This window comes from Glycine soja, unplaced genomic scaffold, assembly GCF_004193775.1.
Source record: "Glycine soja cultivar W05 unplaced genomic scaffold, ASM419377v2 tig00104483_1_pilon, whole genome shotgun sequence".
Taxonomy (NCBI): Eukaryota; Viridiplantae; Streptophyta; class Magnoliopsida; order Fabales; family Fabaceae; genus Glycine; species Glycine soja.
Genome location: NW_021144438.1, coordinates 46,988 through 58,659, shown reverse-complemented (window position 1 = coordinate 58,659; position 11,672 = coordinate 46,988). Strand labels below are relative to the sequence as shown.

Below are 11,672 nucleotides of genomic sequence, written 5' to 3'. Positions count from 1 at the left end.
TATTTTCATAGTTTTCTTGTTAGCATGTCAATTTCTTTTGTTGTTATGTTCATTTTGTACTGTATTAATTAAATTCCTATGCGTGTAATGTACGGTATTATTTTCCAAGGTTGGATTTTATACAAGAAAAGCCAGTAACTAAATGATGAATATCCTTAAGTTTGCATCATTTATTTTCCGCCTTCTTGCAAACTATGTCTAAATGAAATTAAAAGCTCTTTTTTCTTTCTATGCATTTATTACAATTCTTTCTCAATTATGACAAGTACATATATAATAATTTTGAATGATTTTTGTTCACCAATTTTTTGTGCATATAGTTAAAGTAAGATTTAAATTTTGATAATTGTTTTTATATTTACATGCAATGTAAGTTGATAAATTAAGCTTATATGTATATATATTTATTCGATATTAATTTTTTTGTTTTTATAAAATTTTATCTATATTTGATATTAAGAAGATCTGGTAAAGTAAAATAATTAAGATTAGCTTATCATTAGAAATTAAAAGAATCCTCATATATAATTTAATTTAAAATTTCATTTGAATTTTTTAATATTATTGCATGGTATAATTAGGGAAAAAAATGTGACTTTTTTTTAAGTTTTAAGATTTTTTTCACCAAATCAATCATGAATTTAAAATTAATTTTATTGAGTAACAAAATATCATCATGTTGGGAAGAGAGACGATTTTTATCAAATATAATTTGTAAATTCTATAGTCAATTATGGTGAGTTTTTATTTGATAAAAAAATATTACTGTAGGTTTTTTTAATTTTTTTTAAATTCTAAGATTGTAATTAGAAAACTTATCTTATATTATATAGATTCTAAGGCGACTTTTGGAAAAACCATCTTAGGCAGGGTTTAGAGAAATTTGTAGGGGTCACCATGGAAGCTTTCTTGTGGGGTCTTATGATAGTAAACTAGAGAAAGCTTTAAATTCTAAAATGAATCAAATCATTATTGTTCTAACTTTCATTTGTGAAATGTTGTCAAAATGTTAAACAACTAAGAAGCAAATTAAAGTTAGACTCAGACCTCAAATTTGCAAAAGAAAGATTCGAAAGAATTGAAAGTTTTGAAGAGGCAATATGCGGCACTACCAAAACAAGAAAAATTTAGCATTTACCAGCAGTAATTGTTATTAGCTTTTGTTTATTTGATTTGGGTAATATAGATAGGTACCAGGGTATGCAGGATTTTATTACAAAAGATTTATCTATTGAAGTTTTATTTATTTTTCTTTAAATAATTTAATTTATATAAAATAATTACGCATCATCTTTCTTGTTTTTCGTACTTTAGAATTTCATACCGTATAGCAGTATTGTTATGAGAAAACATATTAACATCTGAATTGTTAAACATTAAAAACATGTACACATGTATGAACTTTTTGCGTGAAAGTATATTGATATTTAGTTGATCCAATTGACAGATTCATGTGTCAACAAAATTTGCATGCCCCTATATATATATTTCATTTTAATTGTCGAACCTTTCTCTAGTTTATTATTATAATAATTTTAATATGAAAATTTTTTCCTATATTCTGTCTCTTCTCGCCTAACTAAAGATTTATTGAAGATTTTTTTATCAGCAAATTTAAATTCTTGTTTCTATTTTTTTCATTCCAATTAAATTTGGAGAGCATTTTATTTATTATTTGTTTATAGTTTTTTTACTTCATTGTCATAATAGTTTAAAAACTTTATAATTTTTTTTAACTGAAAAATTTCTTATTGTAAAACTTTTATGTAATTTAGTAAAAAAATTGCAAAATTTCCTCACTCTTATGCAATTTTTTCCATCTACTCTATTAATTCAATTTACAAAACTATTTTTACGTAGTATATATAAAATATATTATATTCTTAAATTATTATATACTCAAATAATAGTTTTTAGTAATTATAAAAAAACATTATTCTTTAGTTATTAAAATGGATATGATATAAATAAATATAATTATTTTCCCAAACTAAATACTATGGAAAGCACAGGCCCATAAATAATGAGAAACATATCTAACTTTTCTTTTTTCTTTTTTTTTAAATATATCTCGTAAAATTTTAAAATATGTTGAAGAGTCTGATGACCAAAAATTGTAAGAAACATATCTAATTTTTCTTATTTCTCTTAATCCAAATGGACAAAAAAATGTTATGTGTATTTAACACAGGATTTATTCCACTAAATTTGTCCAGAAATCTGCGTTGTTTTTATCTCCTGCATCTTTTGCCTAATTTATTTCCAATTTTATTACAGCTTTTATTAAAAGATTAAATAAATTTATCTCTGAAATAAAATATACTCATTTATTGAAGGGTTAAACCCTAGCAACAATGGGACATATATATGTGGACTGTTCATTGAAAACCACGAAAACATGCTATCAGAGAAGAAATCACAGAAACATGCGATCAAAGAAGAAACCATGGTCGCCACTCCTTTGTGACGAACTCATCGAGGAAATCTTGTCTCGTCTTCCCGTGAAACCTTTGATCCAATTCAAGTGTGTGTGCAAGGGATGGAACTCCCTGATGTCAGATCCCTATTTCATCAAATTGCACCTTAGCAAATCTGCTGCGAAGGACGATTTGGAACACCTTCAACTGATGAAAAATGTCTGCCTCGGATCCATCCCTGAAATCAACACGGAATCGTGTGATGTAAGTTCGTTATTCCATTCCCTACAAATTGAAATGTTCTTGTTCAATTTCGCAAACATGCCAGGTTACCATCTGGTCGGTTCATGTAATGGGTTGCACTGTGGGGTTAGCGAAATACCAGAAGGATACCGTGTTTGTTTCTGGAACAAGACGACAAGGGTGATATCCCAGAGAATCGCCAACGCTGTCTTTTTCCCCGGGCATTGGTCATAGAACAATGTTTGGGTTTGGCTATGATCTGTCAAGTGACAAATACAAGGTTGTAGCAATTGCATTGACTATGCTCTCACTTGACGTATCTGAAAAGACTGAGATGAAAGTTTATGGCACGGGTGACAGTAGTTGGAGAAACCTTAAAGGTTTTCCTGTTCTTTGGACTTTACCTAAAGTTGGTGGAGTGTATCGGAGTGGAACCCTTAATTGGGTTGTTATTAAGGGAAAAGAAACCATTCATTCTGAAATCGTAATTATTTCTGTTGACCTGGAGAAGGAGACTTGCAGATCACTGTTTCTTCCGGACGATTTTTGCTTTTTTGATACAAATATTGGAGTTTTTAGAGACTTGCTGTGCGTTTGGCAAGATAACAACACCCATCTTGGCTTATGGCAGATGAGGAAGTTTGGAGATGACAAGTCTTGGATTCAATTAATAAATTTTAGTTATTTACATCTTAATATTCGTCCTTATGAAGAAAATTCGATGACTTTACCATTGTGCATGTCTAACAATGGAGACTTCTTCATGCTGAAATTCACTAGAAATGCTGATGATGAATACCAAACAATTCTGTATAACCAGAGGGATGGTAAGTCTCAAGTTTCTGTCGTTCCCTCAGGTAGTTTCAGAACTTTGTTGTGGTGCAACCTCAAGATTTTTACCAAAAGTTTGGTCATACCTTATTGAAATTCTACAGATGTGAGTTCTTGATTACCCTATTTAATTGGCATCATCTAATTTCTGTCTTTTCAATTATATAATGATAATCTCGAACGCTTTGTCAGATGTTTAATTCTTTGTCCCTTAATTATGTGAGATCTAATCTATATCATGTATTAACATATATTCTTCTCTTGGGTTGTGAATTACTACTAGAAATGTAGCATCTGGTAACCAATTTATTTTATTAGCATGTATAGAAATATTGTGGATTCTAATAAAATGTCATTTGTTAACATTTATACTACAAATTGTTACTGTTGCCTGCTTGTCTTTTGTTATCACTACCATTATCAAATTAGTAAGCTGATATATCTGTGTTGGGCATCATATTACATTCCTAGATAAAATTAGATATTAATTTCATTTATAATTAAATTTAAGAAAAGAAGTAATGAAACCACTGCATGTGAATTCAAGGATTCATTCATCAGCATCTCAATCTTAATCTGTGCTATCTTTGTCTGATCTCTCCAACCTATGCTCCCCCTCTCTGTCTTTCGTTGACATGTTTTCTCTCCCTCTCTCTCTCCAAATGCGAGCTTCATCAATTTCTGCAACACTAGATCTGAATATATATTAGTGCTTTTTTTACTGTATGACTGTAGCTTTGAACGATTTCAACCTATAATCACAGGTTTTATACTTTTTGATATATACGTCGGTTTCCATTTTGCATAGGCATTCGGTCTAACCAATCTTTTTTGTGATTCATTCTCGGTCATTCACCTCTTTCATTGGTTTGCAAATTTTTAATCGTGATTACTGGAATTAAGTGAAATAGAAGTTAGATCATTCTACAAATCCTTGGTCATTTCATATTTCATTGATTCTTAATTCTACAATTTTATTGATTCATGATGCTACTTCAATTTTAATAATTTTATCAATGTTATGGTTGTTTTTGTCTTGCATCAGTATGCTAAATTTTGTTATACTTTGCTTAATCAATGTTCTCAGACTTTCAATTAACATCAAGTTTTTTTTTGCAGGTACGAGGACAGTACAAGAATGGTACATTAAACTGTAGTATTTATGTCATTAGTTCTTTAAATAAGATATCATCATTGAGAATACATACTGATGTGTTGTTGTAACTGTGACAATTATATCAGCACTATGGCTAATATGTTTCAGACATAATTGACTTTATATATATGTTCAATTCAGTTGTCAATTTATCAGGTTGCAACTGTTCCTTGGAAACGATACCTGGCTATAATACACATAGTCTAAACTCTTAAGAGATTTCTGTTATAGCTGAATCCCTTAGATGCAATGTTATCTTGCTTGTCGAGTGCAACCTCGAGTTTCTTAGAGGTTGTATCAAAAACTGATACTTGACACAATGCCTCAATACCAATTAAGCTGAAATTCTCCACACACTTTGCAGGTGGTTATACACATAGATGTATTGTTAGGGTTATTTAATTTTCTAATATATCAAATATTTTCTATTAAATTTTACTTTACTCATATGATATACTAATTAGTATATTATCTTTTTTATTAGAGCAATGCTACTAAATATATTGAAAAGATTGGAATTTATGTGACACCAGTACAATACAATTATACACTAGCAACTTTCATAAAAGCATGCTGAATGAAATGGATTCAAGATTACTCAAGCCTATATATAAGAAGTTTTCTGATGAATCTCATTTGCTAAAATGATGTAAATAGTAATTTCCAGTATTTTAAATCTTGATCCGATCCAGTTATAGAAGCAGTTACAATTTTCACCGGTCAGGCAAATTTTAGTTGTTGTCAACCAAATTTCAGTTGCTGTCTGCGGAAATGGCTTCCAAAATTAGCTAAATCAGTGTAAAATTTCCCTTCTCAAGACAATCTGCTTGACATTATTTTGGAACCGTGCTGAAGCCTTTGGTTGATCCAATTGACAGATTCGTGTGTCAACAAAATTTGCATGCCCGGTGAGACCAAATAGCTGAACAAGTTCAGAAATTTGACGGAAAAAACATGGAATCTGTTTGGGGTGTTCGTGGATTTGATTTGATCATTTTTGAAGGAAAAATCATTTAATTTATTCGCTTTAGATTTTTACTTTATCATCTAGCCAGTTTTGTTCAAAACTTTAATCCGATATAATTGGATCTAATTTGATGCGATTTGGATTGAATTGATTTTCTTTTTTAATCGTACTATTATTTTTATTAGAAAATATTAAATATTAATGTAATATATATAATAAAAATTAATTTAAAATAATAAATATTTTATTTATATAACTATATTTATGCATCTTAACTCAAATAGTAAGTAATATGATAATTTTATAAATATATAAGAAATAAAAATATATTCATATGTACAAGTTTGATTGGGATTGGATAGGTTTGAAAAATTAAATTGGAAATTCAATCCAATAAAAAAATTCAGTTTTTCAAGATTTTTATCCATTTGGTTTTATGTTTTCTCTGTTTTTTGTTTGGGGATCGATTTTTTTTTTTTATTTTCATTGGATTGAATGGATTCACAAACATCGCTAGAATCTGGTCAAAAGAAAAGTGACTCTCATATAGAGACCGAGTGAATTACCATGCTTACTTGGCAATTTCTTTTGTCATGGCAAATGAACCACTAATAGACAAAATGTTGCCATGACGACCTCCTTTGATAAATAGCATATCAACATCGTGATAGACGATCTCATGTCTCAGCTGCCTAAACAATTGGCATATATCATTAATCATATGGTTCACAACGAATTTCAGCATGTTAAAGAATTTGAGAATAGCTAGACGTGGGAAATTTGGAGAAAATTCTGGTAGTTAATCAGTACTTGCATGGGTATACAGACCTACTAAACCAAGGCCAAATGATTTTGGTAGGAAACTCATAGGTATCAGCAAACACTCAGGCATGATCTTTACCACAGTTTCAACCAATTGGCTTTTTGGCAGATTTGGTAGAACCTAGCCTGTCAAATTCAATTCAGGCAAGATTGATTCCACTAGTTCAGCCGAATTCAGGTCAACCAGTTTAGCTAAATTCAGTTAAGCTAGTTCAATCGATTTCAATTCAGTTAATTCAACTGAATTCGGGTCTGTTATTTCTGCTGAAGGCAGTTCAATTAATTCAGCCGAATTCAGTGCAAGCAGGACCTCCTTGGATGGTTCAGCCCATATAATTCAAGTAAGGCAAACAACAATTCAGGTTTGTTATGCTCAGGCAAAGCAGGCTTTGCAAGTCCAACCAAATTTCACTCAACATGTTCCGCATAGCCATTCTTAGCCCAATCAAGTTCGTCCGCCAATACCAATCAATTGCCTGCTTGAATAGTTGTTTTGAGGTTGGGAGAGCGAGAACACCTGTTCGCGGTACAGGCTGTTTTTGGGTTTTTTAATGTTCTTGTTTCTCATTGTATATGCTTGTGCACTTTTTGCATGTTTTATGCTTGGCTTGATTTTGATTATTGTATGCACTGCATGTGCACTTGACTTGAAGACTCTTTTGTACCGTTAATTCATAATAATGGAGGTATTTCTTGTGTCGTGTAATTTCCTAAAAGAAGGCTCTAATAACTTATATTCACATCCTTGGAGACACTTCGTTTATTTGAAAGCTTCAAGCATTTTTAAAACTTTTGAACTTTGAGGATCAGATCAGAGTCCTAAAATGTAAATTGAATAAAAAAGTTCATTGTAAACAGTTGAACCATTTGTTGCTAGAGAACTTCATTATCTTTGATTCACTGGGTTCACTGGAGCAGAGTTGGCTTTAACATTTTACAAAGTCTTCAAGCCATTGTTAACAATGAAATTAATATCCAGTAGATGATCAAATCTTTCAACATTTTTATCAGTACAAATATTGGCTTCATGTGAATATCTTTATATATATAAAGTACATGTGCGGGCATTTTTGTAAAATCAATTTTCCTTCCTTGTTTTAGTCTCTATTTTAGTAAAATTGCATCTCATATTTTCTTCAATAAAAAATGAAAATTATAAAAATTTATAAATATATGTGCTAATTAATGACAAATTTAAAAATTTGTTCTCTCTTTTCACAGCTGTTTAATTTTAATCCAATTTGTACGTAAGTTTCAAAATAGTTGTTAATCACTCGTATTCATGCCCTTGGAGTTACTTCTCTTAGTTGAAAGCTACTGGGCGCTTTTAACCTATCAACTTTTGAAATTTGTTTCTGCGGAAAGGTGTGGAGGGGGAAAAGCATATCTCTTGGATCAATTGGGAAAAAAAGAAATTGTCTTGAGAAAGAGAAGGGAGGGCTAGGAGTAAAGGATGTTGCATTGCTCATGGCATAAATTGCTTGCAAAATGAAAATAAGGAAAATAATTAAGGATGACGGGAGTCATGGTTTTAAATAGAGGTCAACAACCCTAATTGGGGCCACATCAATCGCATTTTTTTGCTATTGCTCGCAATGTAAAACCACAACCGCAATTAAAAACCATGACAGGAGTCTTTGGTGCAATGTTGTTGAATCAAAGTATGGGGGTTGAAGGGGATTCGGAAATTCAAATGTTGTGAAGAAAGCCTCCCTTTGGTGGAGAGATTTGGCAAAGGTATGTGGTGGTGAGGATTCAACTTTATTAACGTAGAATATTGGAGGCTAGGGAGTTGTAGGGATGCTAAATTCTGGCTGGACAACCGGAATGGTGATACAGTTTTTGGGCTTTGGCTGACAAGTATAGTAGGTTACTCACAAATTCTTGTAATCCGAATGCCGTGGTGGCTGAAATGGCATATTGGGTAAATAATTGGTGTCGCATATGCTTTTTCTCTGTGAGTTGTCTGATTTAGTTGGGAGAAAATGTTACTCTTGGATGGGGCTGCAGGTACCCTCCCAAACAAACAATGTTATTTTTAGAGGGGTCAATGTCGATTGGGAAGCTGTGTTGTGTGCCCGCAAGGGATCCGGCAAAACTTAGAGCTTGGGCATGGATTAATGTGAAAGGGAAAGGAAGAAAGTTCTCTTATTATGAATGGGAGATGAATCCTAGGGCTTGTTTGAATTGTTTAGTGTTATGATTGTTTCGATCTCTTTGTGAAGGAAAGGAGATCCATTGATATGATGATACAGGACTTCTGTGAAAGTTGAGGGAGTTGGTAAGGGTTGGCTTTTTTGTGTAGCTAGCTTTCTTATTTGCTTTACGCTTAGATAAGTTTACTTACTATAATCTTTAGATTTAAAGAAAATCAAGAATGAGAATGAGAGAGAACTCTTTAAAGGTTACTCTGTACAATGATAAAAACTATTGGAAATCAATTCACTTGAACTTTTTAAAACATTTTAAAATATATAAGGATCTTGGTTATGTGTAGCTCGAGAGTATTGGTGTTGTACTGACGATTCTAGAGAAAGACGAGCAAGGGCTTGAGTAGCCCCTTCCTCTCTTGGAATTTTTCATCTATATACATATATTTTTTTTTAAGTTAATAAGTATAAAATTAGTTTTGTATGTTGTTATTCTAATACTTGACGTATAAAGTTAATTAGTATAAAATAGTGTAAAATTAATTGTTTTTGTTGTTTTATTGCAGTGACTAAAATGATAATTAGTGTGAAATTAAATATATATTTGTTATTATAATAACAATTAAATTATGATCATCTAATATAAAAATTTAATTTCAATTTTATGTATAAAACTATTTTTTTTCAAAATTATTATTTATTAGAAGTTAGATATATAAACAATTATAAAGGAAGAAAAAAAAATTAATCATCATTAAAGACTTTAGTTTTTATTTCCTTAATCTAAAGGTATTAATTGACATTTGCCGGAGTACTAAAAAGATAGTTCCAAACTTCTATACACTTAAAAGACTGAAAAAATTGCTTTTTAATGTTAATAAAACAAATAATCTAGTTTAACCAAACATAAAGTTCAAATTATGGGTTTATAACTACATTAAATATTTAGACGGAAAATCTTATCACTCATAATAATTTTATCTAACTTAAATAGGATTGTAGTGGAAAACATACTTGTCATTTATAATAAATAAAAAATAATCCAATTTTTATGTTAAAACTCATTTTGACTGACTTTGGGATACTAAAAAAGCATTCAGCATGTGATTTCTTTTTTTAATTAATTTTATCAAATCACTTTTTCAAGGGTTGATCGGACTTGATTCCCTTAACCCGTGGATTGAAAATTAGTGTTGAGAAGTCTAGAGCTTTTGCTTCCCGGAGATTGTCTGGGAACATCAGAAATGATATTTCAGATATTACTCAAATTGGTTTCACAAACAATTTGGGAAAGTGTTTGGGATTCAAAATGTTCCAAGGAAGGCCGAGAAGAGACGATTATTTGGAGATCATTGATAAGGTGGACTCGCCATAGCAAACTCAGTTTTCTCCTTGCCCATGAAATGCACATTGTTGGAATAGTATTAAAAAAAATTCAAGTCTCACATTAACAAAAGATAGTGTGTCAAAATCAAATCCTAAGAGGGGCATGTTACCCAACCAGAGAAATATGGCGGCTTTGGTGTTCGTATAGCAACACACCAAAGCTGTCATATTGGATTGGATTTGGAAGACTAAAATGCCAGCTAGCTGTATGCATTTTTTTTATGGCAGATATGCCATGTTGTTCTTCCAACTAGCTAGATCAATTCTCTATGACAGACAGGTTATTGATTCTAGCACTTGTTTGGGTTGCATTAATGCTACGGAGGAAACCAAAATGCCCGTGATGTTTGGAGAAATATTAAGCTGAATATAACTCCTCCTCTCTCTGATTCTAATATATAGCTTCCTGGTAGCATTAGCAAGTCATGAAATATGGCTTGATCTTTATGGCAACCCCGTTGGCTCTTTTTGCATTAAACATTGATGGTAGCATGATATGCAAGTACCTTGTTTTATCCCCTTTCTTCATCAGATATATCTTATCCCGTGGAAAAATTCCACTTTGGTGTCATTTGCATGCTAGAGTTTCACAATTTTGTTCATACTGGACCTTTGATGTTTTGCTCATCAGTTGCTGTGAGTGAAATGATGGCTTGTGCTGTTTTATACTCACATTGATGTTTTCATCTTATGTTTCTTGGCAGAAACAATTTGAAGAGCTACGTAAAAAATATGTAAGGGGCCTGATCTTTCCATTACATTTTGTGTGACTCCAGATGATATTGATTGCCCTTATGCTCGATCCTTGATCAGCTTACAGGTTATTACTCAAAACCTGATTTTAGTGGTCATACTCATATCATTATCATTACATGCTAAGTCCTCATGGTTCATGATGAAGTCTGTATATAAAAATACTGCATGCTTGTATGTGTACATTATGGAAAAATACTGCCAACACCTTATGTTGGGGGAAATGTCTTAAAAATTATGACCAGGCCTTGCTTAAAGGTAGGTGTAGCTTTGGAGTGTCGATCACAAATGTTAAATTGAAAATTTTAGTTATGTAAATTTGAGTCTAGTTTATCTATTATGGATAAATGTACCAAGTTACTTGCTTCAGGGAATAGAAGAGAAGACTGCCAAGTTGAAAGGAAGTGAGAAGGCTCTAGTTGCACGGCATGAAGCTAGTCATGCTGTAGTAGGTACTGCAGTAGCAAACCTTCTTGCTGGACAGCCACATGTTGAGGTAAACCATGGAAAATGCTCTATTTTTGGCCATTAAATATGTCAATGCCATTGCAGATATGTGGATGATGCTTGGACCAAGTTACTTGTCTGCTTGAATTTTTGGATTTGTCACACTATTGAACTATAATTATTCTCAAATACTCTGATTGATGATTTGTAGTTCATACAGGCTCTGGTTATCAGACTCCTTAATGACTTGTGACCAAAATTGGTTAATTTCAGTTTTTATTTTTTTATTTTTAGGTGTGGACTTTGGAATATCTTATTTTAGAATTCATTGATCTTGTTTTATGGTGGGAAATTAAAGAAAAGTATAAATCTGTTATGTGTGATATTCAACGATAATAAAATAAGTAATAAATCAAATATTCTGTTCCATTTTGTAAATACACTAGTGCTTTATGGGTGTGCCTCTTGGCACTCCCACTAGTCCCGCTGCTCTAACAATT

General features: G+C 31.6%; 1 protein-coding gene across 1 annotated transcript; it reads left to right on the top strand.

Annotated features, from left to right (window-relative positions):
- The first annotated feature begins 2,898 nt into the window (after nt 1-2,898).
- Nucleotides 2,899-11,425, top strand: LOC114404530 (F-box/kelch-repeat protein At3g23880-like). The gene is made up of 4 exons (XM_028367434.1): nt 2,899-3,487; nt 10,749-10,792; nt 11,096-11,221; nt 11,384-11,425. The coding sequence occupies exons 1-4, from the start codon at nt 2,899-2,901 to the stop codon at nt 11,423-11,425; spliced, it is 801 nt and encodes a 266-aa protein (XP_028223235.1).
- The last annotated feature ends 247 nt before the right edge of the window (nt 11,426-11,672 follow it).

Coding starts and splice junctions, on each gene's coding strand:
- LOC114404530 (XM_028367434.1), top strand. CDS start 2,899: ATGTTTGGGTTTGGCTATGATCTGTCAAGTGACAAATACAAGGTTGTA. Junction 3,488..10,748: donor TCTGTATAACCAGAGGGATG/GTAAGTCTCAAG, acceptor GTGTGACTCCAG/ATGATATTGATTGCCCTTAT. Junction 10,793..11,095: donor GATCCTTGATCAGCTTACAG/GTTATTACTCAA, acceptor TACTTGCTTCAG/GGAATAGAAGAGAAGACTGC.